At 41.7% G+C, this 17,647-nt stretch overlaps 1 protein-coding gene across 2 annotated transcripts in view; it reads left to right on the top strand.

The window, feature by feature from the left end:
- Positions 1-17,647, top strand: part of ABHD2 (abhydrolase domain containing 2) — a 107,080-nt gene that overhangs the window by 45,418 nt on the left and 44,015 nt on the right. For both annotated transcript variants that reach the window (XM_008566716.1, XM_008566717.1), the window contains exon 4: positions 15,085-15,260. In XM_008566716.1, coding sequence (XP_008564938.1) covers positions 15,085-15,260 — 176 coding nt within the window. The remainder of the gene's footprint in view (positions 1-15,084; positions 15,261-17,647) is intronic.

A 17,647-nucleotide genomic window follows, 5' to 3' on the forward strand; every position in this document is an offset into this window, starting at 1 on the left:
TGATCCTGAACCTCTAGCAAATTGGAGTTTTGTGGACGATGCTTGTACCCTTCATTACTCTTATCTTTCTTTTATCATTTCCTTGGCTATTATAGCTGGTTTTTTTTTTTTTTTTTTCCGTGTCCGGCAACGGATCGCGACCCTCAGTGTTGCCCCCGTACCGGACCGGGGACCGGCAACGGGATTGCAAACCTCGGTGTTGCTCCCACGCCTCGCTCAGCCAGTGAGCGGGAGCCGGTCTGTATGTGGGATCCGAACCCTCGGGCGGCAGCGCTGCCGCGCTTCCTAAGCGGCGCACTATCCAGTGCGCCACTGGGCCGGCCCCATAGCTGGTTTGTTTTTCCATACGAGCTTTAGAATGCTTGTTAATTCCAAACATAAAAATCCTGTTATTATTTTTATTGCCTATCTGTTAAGTTTATAGGTAGTCTAGGGAGAATTGACGTGTTTGTGATGCTGAGTTTTCCAATGCAAGTTCATTTGTTCATGTCTCTGAGCCCTAAAAAGCATTAGAAACTTCTCTTCTTATCGCCTTTTCATGATTGTGGACTCCCTGGGAACAAGAATGGAGTCTGGTTTTGAGTGTGGCTTATTAGTAATGATCTATGTAATTACTGACAAATGAAGCATAATTTTTATTAAATATTTTAAGAACGCATCTTTTCTCTAATGTCATTCTTGCCATTTTGTAAGTTATTTTCTGCACATCAAAGAAAAGCAAGGTGTAGTACCAAGTGCTGATGTTGAATGTTGACATTTTAATTCTTAGTCATCTCTTGATTAACGTGTTCTTAAAGGGACATTCCATGTAATGAATCCAGGAGCTTCACATACAGATATTCCAGTTTTCCCTACTAGGAATAGTGGCAAATATGATGTGATTTTTCAGCTCTTATCTTCCTTCTCCCCAACCCTGGCACAGATTTTGAGGTGGCTTTGGGCTGGGATGTAGCCAAAAGGCAACACTGGGTTGGGCCAAGAGCAAACCCTTGGCATCTACCTGTGTGTCCCCCAGACAGGAGAGAGGTGATAGGGTTGGGGGACAGGGACAAAACAAAGGTGTTTTGTGTGGTGTGTATCCGCACATGTCCTGTCTGGTCGGCGCAGGCAGTTTTTTCAAAACCATAATTTAGCAATAGGCAAGGCAAGGTGAGGGAGTGGTGTGCTTTGCAAAGTCTGGGCAGGCAGAGTGAGTTTGGGAGCTTTGTGCTTAGTGCCTTAGCAGCCCAGCTGTAGGAGCTGCGATACATTCTCCTACAGTTAGGTGACTAATCTTTGACTGGCTGTTTGCAGGATATTAGTTCTCAAATGGATGGCATTTGTCGGTGGAACCCTGGAGCCTCTTAATAACCTACAACCCCGCTTAAAGAATAGCATCAAAACCAGGTTGAGATATACATGAGAAGACTGGGCTTCAGTCTGCATGTGGAGGGGTGTGGCCAGCCCTAAATGCTGTTTGTGGAACAGGAAGATAATGGGATCAGAGACATTGAACATATGAATACAATTCTCAGGCTTTTTAACTGGTTTTCTTTGAACTTAAAAAAAATCGAGTTTATTTTTCCTTAGATCAAAAAAGTGTGGTTTCTTTTTAAGTGGTTTCATTGTGCGCGATGGGCCTGTTCTCTTTAACATCCGTGTATTATGGCTTGCACAATCTGCAGAAAGGGTCATAGATGTGCCAGCTCTGCCCACTGGCCTCCATCCTCTATTTAGAAACCAGTTCCAGGAACAGAAGATGATTTTTCGTTTGTTTCCTTAGGCCTCTTTTGGTCATTTCAGGCAGAAACAGAGCGGTCTCTATACTAGAATTTTCCGGTGCAGAATCCTGCAATTGAGGAATGGCGCATCTAGCAACAGCAGCGCAAATGTAACATGGGCAGATTTGAAGAAGGATTTGCCTCCACTGGGAGAGATGCTGTGTTCAAAGTGTATTTCTGATGAGCCTATGAATGGCCACTGCTCTTTTGTCAAGATAAAAGGCCCAAGATACTTGTTCCCGAAACTAACGATGACATCCTTTCCCAGCCCAGCCTTGCCTCCCCAGCAGGATGGTATGGTGTGCATGCAGGGTCTACTCCACATCTGGGCCTTCTGAAAAGAAGGTGCTTACTAAGGGCCGTGTCCTAGTGGAGAAACGTGAGGCCCAGTGGGGTGGGCTTATTAAAAATCTGCTGTTGATCTGCTGGCTTCCAGTCAGCCATGCTGAATGCAGGGAGAAAGGCCAGAAGGAGAGCCAGGAGGGTCTGTGGTAGGAGCAGCAGGAGTCCTAGGTTCCAGGCCTATGGAGGGGAGGCTCTGGAAGTTCAGGATCCAGGAAAAATACCTACAAAGTGTTCCCCTGAACTCTAAAGCGTTCTGCTCCTCCCTGGCTTCCTTGCCTCCCCTGTGTGCACACACGTGCCTGCACACATACATGTACACACATGCGTGCACACAAATGCACACACGCACACATGTGCACCCATGTACACGTGCTTGTACACACACGTGTGTATGCACACACACACATGCCTGTGCACACATATGCGTGTATACACACACACACACACACACACACACACACGAAGGCTTGGAGCTCGGTTTTCTGACTTGTGCAGCTGCTACAGAGCTCTGTTCCTGGTGTCTCCCCTACCATTGGTGCTTATCCTGATGAGTTTATTGTCACCCATTAAAGCAAGACAAAAATGCTTCTCCAAATCAGACACCCATGGCCTTTCCAGAAGTGCCTCTATCCTCTCTCTCACTGTCATCATTCTCCTGGTTTTCATTATCTTTTTTTTTTTTTCTTTTTTATCTTTTTTCGTGTCCAGCAACGGATCGCAACCCTCAGTGTCGCACCCGTACCGGGCTGGGACCGGCAACGGGATCGCAACCCTCAGTGTTGCCCCCACGGCTCGCTCAGCCAGTGAGCGGGAGCCGGTCTGTATGTGGGATCCGAACCCTCGGTGGGAGCGCCGCCGCGCTTCCCAAGTGGCGCACTAGCGCAGTGCACCACCGGGCCAGCCCTGGTTTTCATTATCTTTGAGGAGATATTCAATATGACTTTATTAACATTCTGTCCTCATCTTAGAAATAATCAAATGTGAATATTCAAATTAGTTACCCTCCAGATGTGTCTCCTTCGAAAACAAAAAACTCCACTAACATTAAGAAGTTGGTAACAGTTGCGAAAAACATGTAAAACCAAAGACATGGTTTTTTGTTGAATACATGTGAAGGACACCATAGGGAAGTTCCAACAAATTCAATTATTGATTTGGAGAAACATGATTTAATAGAACATTTTGGCAATTGATCAGACAGGAAAAAGCAGGCACAAAGATGTGTACTTGTTATTTTAACTTCCAGTTGGGGGAGTTGATGAGTCTTGAGTGTCGCATAGTAAGAAAAGCCCTGGACTGAAGTCAGAGACATGTCCTGTGATCCTGGCTTTGTGACCACAGGCAAGTCAACACCTGTTTTTCTCGTCTTTAAAAATGGGGGTGCTACCATTGCTCAGAGTTGTGAAGATTAAATGAGAGACATGACTAGTCCAGCCCTGACACAGAGTGCTCAGAAACATCTGTACTCTCTGAGAGCACTCCCTGTCATGTACTGAATTAAACTGGTACTTCTTAGCCATGTGATTATCTCCCCCTGATATCATCCTATCCTGCCTCTCTGACCTTGTGGCCCACTCCTCCTGTCTATGACAATAGCTGTCTGTGTATTCATCATGTGCCCCACCCCAGATTATGACCTCTATGGGGACAGGCACTGTAGCTTGCTCTAATCTCTGTGTGCCCTGCAGCACCCATTTTTGTTCAATTTGATTGAATCAATATGTAAGAGCCAGAAGAAAACATGGGTAGAGGCAGGCTCAATCCTGGTAACATTTTGGTTTGGTCCCAAGTGCTGGTAGCACACACATTGAGTTAGGTATTCTTGGTCCACCTTGTCACTCCCAAAACAAGTTTGTTGGTCAGAGCAAGAGCCCTTTTCTTCTCAGTGTGCAAATATTTTTCCTGGGATGGAAATTTGCTTTCCTTTACATGAGGGTTTGCTTTGAGCAGAGTAGAGGGCATGTTGAGATGGGCATCCTGTCTGGAAACTGAGGAAATGTCCTGAGCCCAAATCCCCTACCAGTCCCAATGCCTGACTTGAACCCTGCCCGGTGTCCCGGCATGCAGCCGGCGAAGCCCCGGCGAAGGACATCGTCAGCCACTTGAGGCCGTCAGGAAAGAACTGCAGCCACCGCCCAGCAGCTCTCTGATGAAGAGAGAGCTCTTTTCCTGGGAGAGTTTCCCAACACAATGTAACTCCCTGCTTTTTTGCCTCAGTCGCCAAGTGTCCCTGTGGACCTGGGTTTTGCAGAAGGAGAGGGAAGGCTGAGGGGCAGAGTGTAAAATGACAGCCGTGGTTGTGTTCAGCAGCCCGTGTTAGGAACAAAGTCAGCTCTGTGGACTTGTGAAGCCTTCAGTCACATGTCGTGTTCAAACATGCTTTTCCTCAAGCTGAACTAAAAGAGCTGTAGGGCTGACATTTTATAGTCACAAACCCTTGAGAGGATAGTCACCTATTTTGCTGGATGACCTTTTAAATTCAGAATAAGTTCCAAGAGAATTCAGGAGGCGGCTATGGATGCCTGACAGAACCCTGCAGGTAGAGGGCTCTGCTGGAGTTCCTTCTACACAGTGCCTTAGAATTTAGGCAGGGGGTAAATTAAAGATGAATTCCTTACTTCCTATTTTTAACACGACAATATTCAGCAGGAAAAGGGGAGGGGGAGAGGGGATAGTGAGAGGTTGGTTAATGGACACATAACAGCCAGATAGGAAAAATAAGTTCTATGGGTGTACAGTCGAGCTAGGCATCTATAATTAACAGTAATTTACTACATGTTATATCAAATGCCTAGAAGAGAGGAGATCAAATGTCCTCATCTCGAAGAAATGATTAAGTTTTGTAGTGGTTGAATATGCTAATTACCCTGATCTGATCATCACACATTGTATACATGTATTGATATTCAACTCTGTACCCCACAAATATAATCAATACGTTTCAGTTAAAAAACACACAATGTATAACTGTTACCTGATATGCTTTCTAGTGTACAGTGGAGTTACATCATAAGCACATTTAACTCATGCAAATTCAACTCTATACATCAAGAAAGAGAAAGACATTCGTAAATGTGCATATGTGCACATACACACACGTGCACACACACGTGCACACACACTACTTCATTCAAGCAGGCCCCTCTGCCAGCCTCTCCACTCAGAGGAGCACAGGCCCCCACTGCATGTTAGCTGGGAGCCTCCTGTCCCCTCTGGCAGCACTAGGGCCTCTGTGCCTCTCCTGCAAGAGGGAGCATCTTGCTGCAGCCTCGAATTTAAAGATGTGTTTCTGTGTTTCCCATTTTTTTGGTTTCACAACATGGCCCTAACCTCAAGCCACCATGATGCCCTAACCTCATGCCATATGTGCTTAGCTGCAGCCCAGCCATCTGCCCAGTCCCGGAGATCTGCATGGGCTCCCCTTACAAATAGGCAGTGTGTGTCCCTTCCTAAGGGATGTTCAGGGCATAATTTGAATATAGTTGATTATTTCACCTTCTAACTTGAGAGCCTGGCTACAGGTGAGATGTGACCCCACCATAGGAACAGAATGACCCTGAGGGGGAGAGAGCAAAAGTTAAAATGGGAGAAGGCGGTTACTCCTGAATGATTCACCTGTGCCCTGATTATTGTTGTCTTGTACTTGAAGAGGCCCCAGAACTTGGTCTGAGGGTTGGCCCTTTCCCTTCTGTATTGCTTCTGGCTTGGAAGCCCTCATTCACCAGGTCTGTATCAGCAGTAATTACCAGGGCTCTCCATGTTGCTAGAAAGCACCTGACTGGAATTAGCCTTAAAAATGTCTAACATCAAAATATGTCAGGCCGGCCCGGTGGCACACTGGAGAGTGCGCTGCTTGGGAGCGTGGCGGCGCTCCCGCCGAGGGTTCGGATCCCATGTGGAGACCGGTTCCCGCTCACTGGCTGAGCGCGGTGCGGGCGCGACACCGAGGGTTGCGATCCCGTTGCTGGTCCCCAGTACAGGCGCGACACCGAGGGTTGCGATCCCATTACCGGTCAGTAAAAAAAGACAAAATGGAAAAAAAAAAAAAAAAAAAAAATATGTATATGCTAATTTAATATATTTTTAAAGCTAGAGGCTAGCTGTTGACACTTAAGATATGCTAAGCTCCATTTATGTTGGTTGTAGAAAACTAATATTTTTAAAGAATGACTAATGGAGTCGTAGTAGTCTCTATAATGGAATCATCAATTTGTCCTTATCCTGTCTATTGTATCATCCAAATAAGCACTGGACACAGTGGTCAAGGCCTCAGGGTCCTGTGGTAAAATGGGGTTAAGAACATCCGCCCATTTCACAAAATTGTCATCAAAGGCAAGGGAGATCTTGTGCAAAAAGGACTTTGAAAAACTGTGAAGTGCCATAGATAAATTAAATGGCAGTTTTATTTGTCATGTTCTGTGTTCAAAGAAATAGGTAAATATATTCACAGTGATAGAGCCATGATTAGTTAGTACCTCAAACATCCCTGACTTCCTTTGTTAAAGGGTTCGAGGGAACATCCTGAATGTGTCTTAAGTCACTAAGGGAGAGGCCCCAGATTTCACTCTGAGTGATGTCATTTCTTCACTATAGTAAGATTCCAGTGGTGATTGCCTTAGTATGTATCTCATTATTGTAGACAATTAGAGCATGGTAACTACTTCCTCCCATTTCTTTTCTCTCTGTGAAATCCTGAGCCTTAATTTTTCCTTGTTTTGGAGGAGAAGCAAGACTTCTCAGACCTCTGTGGAGCTCATCAGCAAGTGTCCTGCCCAGCCTCCCCCCTCCACAGTCCCTGAGTGGGCACTGCATTTGGGATCTTCTCCTCCACGCAGTTTCTTTTCAGCTCATATCATCCTTTGTTGGCCCCAAGTCTCTTGTCTTGGGTTGGGCTGGAAAGGAGGAACATGCAGGTATGGAGTTGGATTCTAACCTCCTGTATTCCCATTGAGAAAAGGCCCAGGAGGAGTTGGACCCAAGGCATTTTGAATACAGATATTTTCATCAGAGTTATGTTAACATTAAAGAGTTTTTGTTAAGAAAATATTTTCCACTGAGCAAATTTGATTCCATAGTGAATTTTTTTATATAATACAGTAAAATTTTATCTTTATCCAGGGTTATTTTCCATTTTAATTTTACTAAAGATCTTGGAGTCAATGTTCACTTTTTTGTTCATATCATATACTATGACCATAGCTTCTGCTATATTAAGTTCCCTTCTGGCTGTTAGAGTCTTCTGTAATTTTTAGACAATACTAACCTATACCCCATGCAGTTCTAACTGTTGCCAATTTTATTGTGAGTTGATTTTTTTCTGCCAATAATAGCCATTTTGATATGAATAGGTAACTGATAGTATATATTTATCAACTAATTCATTTTTTAAAAATCATGATTAATATTAGAGATAGAAATGAAAATGGAGATAGAGTAGAAGGAAATGACCTAGACTCAAAATGGTAGGGAAGCTCAACATCATTAGTCATAAAGGAAATACAAATCAGAACCACAAATCAGGTGCCACTCCACACGCTCTAGGATGGCTACAGTAATTTTTTTTAATGGAAAATAACAAGTGTTGGTGAGAGCATAGAGAAATTGGGACCCTTGTATGTTGCTGGTGGGAATATAAAATGGTGCAGCTGCTGTAGAGAACACTTTGGAGATTTCTCAAGAATATTAAATATAGTATTACCATATGACTCAGAAATTCCACCCCTAGGTACATACCCCAAAGAATTGAAAACAGGTGTTCAAACAAAAGCTTGTACACAAATGTTCATAGCAGCGCTATTCACAATAGCCAAAAGGCGGGGACCATGCAGTGTCTATAAACTGGCGAATAGACAAAAAAATGTGGTATATCCATACAATGAAATTTTATTCAGCCACAAACAGGAATGAATTACTGATAACGTTACAGCATGGATGAACCTCAAAACATGCTAAGTGAAAAATCACAGGACAAAAGGTTACATATTGCATGATTCCGTTGATATGAAATATACAGGATATGTCAATCCATAGAGACAGAAAGCAGATTGGTGGTTGCCAGGGGCTGGGGGTAGGGGAGAACGGGGAGTGAACGGAGAGCATAATGCATACGAGGTTTCTGTTGGGAACTAAGTAGAGATGATGGTTGCCCAATATTGCAAATGTACTAAATGCGACTGAATTGTATACTTAAAAGTGGTTAATTCCATGTTATGTGAATTGCACCTCAGAAAAGTGGTGGAGACAAAGTGATGGGTTCAAAATTTGCTACTTTACTCTAAGACCAATAAAGATCATTGACCAAGAGTCTTAAAAATTCTACTCCTAGATTTCTCCTTTAAAGAAAAACAACAACTCTTTCGTGTGGTCAGATTTGCTTTTAGAAAGAGGGGTACGTGTGAAAAAACACTTAGGCAAGTAGGTTGGCTGTTTCTCATCTCCATGTGTTATAGATGAAGCAGATGCTTATGAGACAAGTGAATACATTTGAGAAGTATGTGAAATGCTGAGTTTTGGGACCAGTTGGGAACAGGGACAGAAAGAAAGAGAAGACTTTGGAAGAACTAGATGAGAACACAATGGTTTGACATGGGCTGTGGGTATCAGGGGCACTAAAGAAGCTTCTAACCAAAGACAAGTCCAGCATCTATCCTCTTCTGGCTGCTTGGTGTCCATTCTTCCTTTTTACAAGCATACAAATTTTCTCTGGGGAAAGTTCTCTCCCACAGCATTGCAGGTAATAAATCATGGTGCCCTGCCCACCCACTCTGAAATTGAAGCCATCCCTTCTTCTAGATGCCCCATTCTAGACTTTATAAAGGGAACATCCCTGGAGCAGCCCCCTGGTTTCTTTTCTGGATCCTACTCTCTTTTCAAGCTTGGTTGTCCAGCCTCGTGTCCATTTGGTAAGCACCCCAGCATCCCTCTACATATTCCCTTCTTTACCTAAGTTAGGGATGCTTTAACAAAAGCATCCTGTCTGACAGAAACTTAAACTGACAAGGAGTAACTGCTGATGGGCATTTAGAAGGGACTTCTGGGACTTGTTGAGATATGGGGAATCAATCTCAGACAATATATCCTAGACATCTGCTGTGTGCCATGTCCTGTGCTAATTTAGAGAAGTATCAGAGAGAATCAAAGGGAACACAGCTAAGTCTGGGTTTAATAGCTGTCTATAAAGTGGTTTGATATACAATTACAGAATCCAGGTACCATAAGGAAAAATTGGTCAGCCACTTATTTAGGGTAAAGATGAGCATTAGTCAACTTTATTTTTTCAACTGTCTTTTAAAGAGACCAGCAACCATTTGTCCTTGTTAACATAAGCTCCATCTGCCCAAAGGCAGGGGCGGTGGGTGGGGGGTGGGGATGTGGGTAGGAGGAAGGTCCAGATTTTCCCTTGCAGTCTTTCTCTTTGGGCACTTTTGTTAGTAAAACCAGATGCTGATTATAAATAGGTTCAGAATGTAAGGACAGGCTGACCTCTATTATAACTTGTTACTTAGTAACAAGCATTTATTAGTCACTGACCACAACACAACATTGGATAAAATACCATATGGATTAGTAAAGAAGTGGAAGACATTGTTCCTGCTTTCAGGGAGTTAGGAGTAAAACATGCCTAGATGTTTCAACTCTTAAGAATAGCTTTTTAAAAACATAAAGCTCTCTTTCTTGCTCTCTCTTTGCTTCCACTATCTTGCGATGTGAGACTCCTAGGTTACTGTTGCCACCGCCAGGTGGACTTTGGACTTCCCAGCCTCAGAAACTTTATTTTCCAGCCAGCCTGAACCTGCAGACTTGCGCATACTACCCAGACCCTGAGATCAGGACAGGAGCAGAAACCATGTGGAGTCTTGGCGAGACCTTGCACCTGAGATCTTGCATGAAGCCCTCATGGCTCACGTGCCCTTCCCTCCTGCTTTTCATTTTCCCACATTCCATTCTCTCAGCCTCCTCTTTTAAAACCCCTCAGTAAACCTGAGTCCTTGGGATGGCTTAAAGGAGAGATGGGTTAACCAGAGAGATGGGTTAGCCTAACATCTCTGCTCACGTCACCGGTATTCCTGAATAAAAGCTGACTTCCATTTTCACACAAAAAAAGTATAAAAATACATGTGAATTAGTGTAGTAAAACTGAATATTCTGTAAAACTTGAAGAAAGCTATAAAATTTTACTGTAGGACATAGTGGATATATACATCATGATTTTGGATGAGACAAGTCAATATGATAATCTTTATAATATTACCCCTAAGGTAATATTTATTTGGTGTGTTTCCAGTCAAAAATCCCAAAATTTTCATGGAACTGAACAAGCTAATTCTGTAATTCATCTGGAAAATAAAATGCCCAAAATCTGCCAAATAAATTTTGAAAAAGAATAGTGAAGGTCACCTGCACTATCAACTCTTAAAATATCCCATAAAGCTGTATTAATTAAAACAGTGTCATATTGGCACATGAATAGAAAAATAGATCGATGAACTAAAATGGAGAATATAGAAACAAATCTAAATATTTGATTGGGAACTTGGTATATATTGAAGATGACAGTTGAAATCAGTAGGGAAAGCATGGACCATTTATTTGTCTAAGTAAAAATAAGCTAACCTGTTAGAAAAAAAATGAGTTAGATCTTTTCTTCATATCATTTACAAAAATAAGTGGATTTAAGGGTTGATGGAGTTTGGATGTGTTGTCCCCTCCAAAACTCATGTGGAAATTTGATCTCCAATGTGGCAGTGTTGGAAACTGAGTCATGGGGGCGGATCCCTCATGAATGGATTGATGCTCTCCCTGGGGGAGGGGGGGTAGTGAGTGAGTTCTCGCTCTGTTAGTTCCCATGAGAGCCGATTGTTTAAAAGACCCTGGCACCTCCTCTCTCTCTCTCTTGCTTCCTGTTGCCATGTGATCTGCTTGTACCCGCCAGCTGCCTGCCTCTTTTCCACCATAAGTAGGAGCAGCCTGAGGCCCGTGCCAGATGCAGCTGTCCCAGAAACATAAGCCAAATAAACCTCTGTTCTTTATAAATTACCCAGTGTCAGGTATTCTGTTATAGCAACACAAAAAGGACTAAACAAGGGTAATACATTATTTAAATGAATTATCCTTTCAAATGTGTTATTAGAGTAAAAGAAGGAAATATTGGGGAATATATTTATGATTGAGTGTTAGAATAGTTTTTTTTAAACAAAATGCAAAACATAAAGGTTTTAATTTTAAAATGACCAAATTTAATCACAAAATATAAAAATTATGTAAGATAAAGTTAAAATATAAAATAGGCAGGGAGAAAACATTTGCAACATATAATAGATAATGGCTTAATGTAGAGGGTAATAAAAATAATACCTACAAATCAATAGGAAAAAAGATAAAAATCCAATAGGAAAATAGACAAAGTATATAAACAGGAAATTCACAGAACAGAAATACAAATAACTAGTAAAGAAATGAATCAGGGAAATGAAAATTAAAACAAGAAACTTTTTTTAAACCATAGACTGGATCAACCTTAAGAAACACATGTTGAGGGCCGGCCCGGTGGCGCACTGGAGAGTGCGCCGCTTGGGAGCGCGGCGGTGCTCCCACTGAGGGTTCGGATCCCATGTGGAGACCGGTTCCCGCTCACTGGCTGAGCGCGGTGCGGGCGCAACACCAAGGGTTGCGATTCCGTTACCGGTCAGTAAAAAAGACAAAAAGAAAAAAAAAAAAAGAAACACATGTTGAAACGAGATATTTTGCCCTATCAAAGTGGCCGAAATGTATAAGACGGATAATGCCAATTATTGAAGAGGGTGAGGCAAACAGGTACTTGTATGCATTATTGGTGGGAATGTAAATTGATCCATCTTTTTTGGAAGGCAATTTGGCAGTATCAGTAAAATTTTAAACGTATGTGCTTCTCGTTTCCATTTCATCCTCCAAGATTACCTCTTCTCGGCCTCTCATCACATTTCCACGGAGGTGAAAGCAACAGCTGCCAGGTGTCTTAAAGGCCAGGCTCAAATCTGCACAGCAAGCCTTGCACCACATTCCATCAGCCTGAACAAATCACAAACCAGCCCAGATTCACAGGGAAGGAATCTAGCTCCTGATGGGAAGAATAGCTTGTGGGGATCGGAATAAATGGAGTTATTAACAGCTATATTTTCAGACATACTACAAGTAGAATAAAGCATCTTTCTCCATGCAGCATCTCTTCAGTGTTATTATAAACTTCAAAATATTCTATTGTTTTAGTCCATATTTCTTCCCTGAACTCAGTGTGACTGGGCACCTATTCTGGGTTTTTTTTGTTGTTGTTGTTGTTGTTTCCTTTTGGTCTGTGAATAAATAATGTAAACAAACAAAAACACACAGTGAAACCCCACCACAGTAAGTGCAATCCAAAAATTAAAATTTATAAACCTTGGTGTTGCATTATTATGAAGTTAATTTAAAACAATGTTTTATCAGTAGATGGTATTGTCCAATTAAAGATTGTGAGACTTCCACTGTGTACAATTGAACTTACATTGAACTGAGAGTTTTTTTTTTTTTTTTTTTTTTTTTTTTTTTTTTTTGCTTTTTTGGCGGCTGGCCACTGCGGGGATCGAACCTTAGATCTTAGAGTTATCAGTAACATGCTCTAACCAACTGAGCTAACTGGCCAGTCCTCACTGAACTGAGAGAGTCCCAAATGATTCTGAGGCAGTTGCTTCATAATACACACATGCACAGACACCTCCCTTGGGAATTTTATCCCACCCCAGTCTGAGAATGGGGTTAGGTGGGTTAGAAAGAGGACAGTGGCCAATACCCAATCATACTATAGTCAAATCCATATGGTGTGCTTGAAAAGAATGTTTAAATTAATGAAACCATCTGGGTGCTAGGACAGGGCTGTGTACAGGGTGCTATGCCAGGGTGCACAGAGAAGAGGCAATTCCCCCTGCAACCTGTTTGGAAATGAGTCCTGAAAGACAAGCAGTAGCTAGCCAGGAGAAAAACTGGGTGTGAAGGAGAGCATTCCAGCAGAGGAAAGAGCTTAAGCAAAGGCATCTCAGATAAGAATGATTCAGCACAAGGTATACCTATTCAGGGTGGAGTTGGGCCATTGGTTTAGGTTTATTGGAGCTTAGTCAGAAAGATTAAGTGGTTACCAGGGCTTGGCCAGCCTCCCAAACCAAGCTGGGACCCGTGTAATGGTGGGCCATGGCCAGGTTTGTGTTGAGATTATCACTTCACTGGCAAGTGGACTATGGAGTAAGTGAGAGCAAGACTAGAGGCTAGGTCACTTAGGGACTGTTGCCAAGATTCAAAGGAGGTGACATGGTCTTGAACCAGGATCATGGCATCAGGATGTGTCATCATGTAGGAAATTTGTGAATAGCCTAAAGGAAATTTTATGTTCTTTTGTCATATTTTCTAAGATCAGAAGATAGGCATATGAAATCTACCCGTTCTTCTGACATTTTTAACCTCACCAGATTTCTATTTCAAGTTTATATTATAAACAAAACTTTGTTCAAACTTTCCTCCGGAAGTGGTCAGGAGTTTAATTTCTTGGATCACTCCTCTCCCTCTATGCACAATTTATTGTCCAAGTTGGTAGTACGAAAAGTCTCATAAACTCTATATCTAAATCTTGTATAGTATTCAGTTGTCCAATTGACATTGTTTTTATTAGCTGGCTTTTTGTTACTGTCATTATCTACTCAGCTCTTATGAAGGCCTTCGTGTGCTTTCCAAACACTATGGCTTCTGCACTGATATTTGCACCTGTGGTGTTAGGCTGGCAAGTGGCTTCATGTCCGTCAGGTCTTCAAATACTTTCTTCTCCTCCCCACCCCCAAAGAGGAAGCTTGCCTGGAAACTGGCTTGCTTAAGGTGATAGCTTCACTTCCCTTAACTTTGTGTAGATTTAATTGATTACAAAAAAAAAAAAAAATAGTAAATTGAAGAAGGGCTTCTGGGATCATCTGGTTCTGAGAGAAATGATAGACATAAAAGGGCAAATAGGTTAAAATCTACTAAGAAAACACTCACCACGGTGATATAATACAGAGATGATTGATGTCATTACCATTTTATACTATATGACTCTAGTTTACATAGGACACAAATCCTGCCCAGCCATCAAGTTTGGGCTAAAAGCCATGGAAGAGAAACCAATAGCAGTTTCAGTAATGGGATCATCCTGTACTGTGATTGTGATCCATAATCATTTCTTAATTGTAACTTGGAGTACCTTCTTTTTTTGGTAATTAACTAGTTTGTGATTTTTGCATTTCCTACCAAGGTCGAGAGACACTCCATGTTTTCACAAAGCACTTGTTAGGGAGGCATCCTGCCTTGCTTAGGCTAACAAGCCTTTATCCTTCATTAAATCCACAAATATTTATACCTTCCAGCACATTCCAGCATATAGTGGTACTCCCACCCCCCCAAGGCACTTACAGGCTCTTAGAAGAGTTTGCTGCCCTTCCCAGTGTCACTGAAAGCAAGGGGTTTGGTTAATGGAGTAACCACTGCAGCTGTGGCCTGCTAGTTAGGGCAGGGAAAGAAGTGAGCATTTAGTGAGTGTGGCCACTGTGCTTTTTTCTATGCATTAGCTCATTTGATAATGAGGCCAATCCTGTCAAGTTAGAATGTGTTCAAAGTGTATTTCTTGCTTTCTTTTTATTCTATATTATGGAAATAATCCATGTTGAATTAATTAACACCCTAAATTTGAAATCCTCTTGATATAAGCATATCCTGGTATATTCTAAAGCTAACCTGATGCAGGATGTATTAATAAATGAGAAAAAGGGGTAAATCATGGCATGGACTGTAAGTTAATAAAAAAATCTCATGTTTGTGCTTAGTGTACAGAATTTTCTAGGAAAAAACTTAAATAGGTTGAAAGAGATTAAATAGATGCTCAAAGGTTTTTCAGAGCATTATTCAAGGAATGTGGAAAAAATTGACCTCTCTTCTCCTTCTTTCTTAGATACATTCCACCATTGATCTGGGGGAAAAGTGGACACATCCAGACAGCCTTGTATGGGAAGATGGGAAGGGTGAGGTCACCACACCCTTACGGGCACCGGAAGTTCATCACCATGTCTGATGGGGCCACTTCTACATTCGACCTCTTCGAGCCCTTGGCTGAGCACTGTGTTGGAGGTGAGCTGGTTTGGGTCATATGACTGGCCCATCACTCAGAGAAGGAACGTTAGTCATGGGGAGCACGGTGTAAATGCTCGTGCCACCTACTTTGTCCCATTACATCTGGGGCCATTGGGAAGTCTTCTGGGATTCATCACCCAGAAGCAAACTGCGAGAATGAGCTCCAACAGGTGCTTGCCAGTCACCATGTAAAGCTCTTCAGGAAGCATTGTGGAAGACAATTTTTTAATGCCCTTGTGAAATACAGATGCTTGGTTTAAGGGGATGAGGGAGAGCTTGGAGCCCAGGTTCCCCAGGACTAGGCATCTGGGTTGGTGACAGCAACAGAAGCTGGACTGTTCTACGTGCTTTATGTCTATCGTTGGCTCACTGGACCCTCACAACAACCCTGTGAAGTCAGTGCTTCATTATCCCCACTTTACTGGTGAGGAAACTGAAGCTTGGAGATGTCCTAGGGCTGGTTTTGTTGGTTGGATAACAGTAAAAAACGAAGGCTCTCAGATTCCCTTTGATTATCTTTCCCTGGACAAAAAGACATATTAAGTCATATTTCTCATGCAAGGGTCTGGAATACCTGTTTCTGACAAACAACTCCAGTTTCCACTGCTGCTGGAATTTGGCATTATCTGTCCAACCTACACATTAAACACTCATTAAAAATGCTTCATAATGAGGACGTTTAGGGTCGTGGAGTTAGATACCAGCATCCTTTTGAATGATGTTCCAATAAGAAAAAAACATGTATTTGGTGTTCTATAGTATTCAAAGGCACGTAGCGTTTTGTAGGAGCTCAGGAATTATTTATGGGTAAATCTCAGTAAATGTATTATATCTCTTAGTTATTTAAAGTAACTAGAACTGCCGAGTAGCTGGTGACAAAAGCTTAAGTTATGTTCCCTCTGCCTGGAATGCTCATCATCCGACCTTCACATGGCTGTCTCCTTCTTGTCATTCAGGTCTCAGTTCATATGTCACCTCTTCAGAGGGACTGTCCCCGACTAACTAGTGTTTCCTTCCCAGTAAATCCATCGCACCTTCCTGCCTTGCATGGTACCTGCCGCTCTCTACACTTATTTATATAGTTGTTTATTATCTATCGGCTAGAATGTAAAGATCCCCAGAGTCCAGAACAGTGGGCTCCCAATAAACAGTCATGGAAAGAATTAATAAATGAATGGGTTAGGAGTTCACACTGGTCTTTCAAATATTTCTCTCTCCACCATATCCAGTGTAATGTTTTCTTTCATTTTTAATGCTTTTACTTCTTTTACCATTAAAGCACAGAATTTATCTTGACCAGTTTGCTCTTCCTAATTAGTACCAACATGAGATGTTGAAAAGGGCAAAACTTTGATCCTTTGTTGTATTTTTTTCATATCTTTCCATCACTTCTGTCCCCAGAAAGGACTGATGAAGGTGGTTCTGGAGAAGGCAGTGTTTGTACCTGAGAAGCACTCCTAGAAAAGCATTCCTTTTTTTTCCCTTATATGATTTTTTTTCTAAGTACAAAAAGAATGTTATTTTAGAAAATTTAGATAATACAGAAACAGTTGAAAAAGAAAATAAGTGGGCCGACCCCGTGGCGCACTCGGGAGAGTGCGGCGCTGGGAGCGCAGTGGCACTCCCGCCACGGGTTTGGATCCTATACATGGATGGCCGGTGTGCTCGCTGGCTGAGCGCGATGCAGGCGACACCACGCCAAGGGTTGCGATCCCCTTACCGGTCACAAAAAAGACAAAAAGAAAAAAAGAAAAAGAAAAGAAGAAAAAAATAAATAAAAATAAAAAAGAAATAAGAATCACCCATAATCCTACCACTCAGCATTCCATTGTTGACATTTTATTCCATTTTCTTTCAGTTTTATGCATTGTTTTTCCAAAATTTGAATTATTATACATTATATTATAAATATTATATTATAATTTAGCATGTCATGAAAAATCTAAAAGTCCTTAAAAACATAATTTTAATGATTGCTTAATGTTCTGTGATGTGATCATATCATAATTCAACCATTCCTTTACTGTTAGACATTTAGCTTGTTTACAATTTTGTCGCTATAAATAATTCTATGATGAGAATTCTTAATCATAATATTTTAGGCAAGGTTTCAAGAATTGGAATTACTAAGTCAAGGTTTATACAGTTTTTAAGTATCTTTATGCATATAGCAAAATTGTTTACTAATTCACATTTCCATACTAGCATTAAGAATTTTTTAATTGTTTTTATCTTAATTTGAAGAGAAATTATGATCAGATTTAATAACCTGAACATTAGTTTTCTTTTAAAGAAAAATATGTATTTATATTTTCAAGTAGGTAATTCATGTTCATGATAGAAAATCCAAAAGGTACTAAGGATACACAGTGAAAGTTTCAGTC

Source organism: Galeopterus variegatus, unplaced genomic scaffold (genome assembly GCF_000696425.1).
Source record: "Galeopterus variegatus unplaced genomic scaffold, G_variegatus-3.0.2 Scaffold266, whole genome shotgun sequence".
Taxonomy (NCBI): domain Eukaryota; kingdom Metazoa; phylum Chordata; class Mammalia; order Dermoptera; family Cynocephalidae; genus Galeopterus; species Galeopterus variegatus.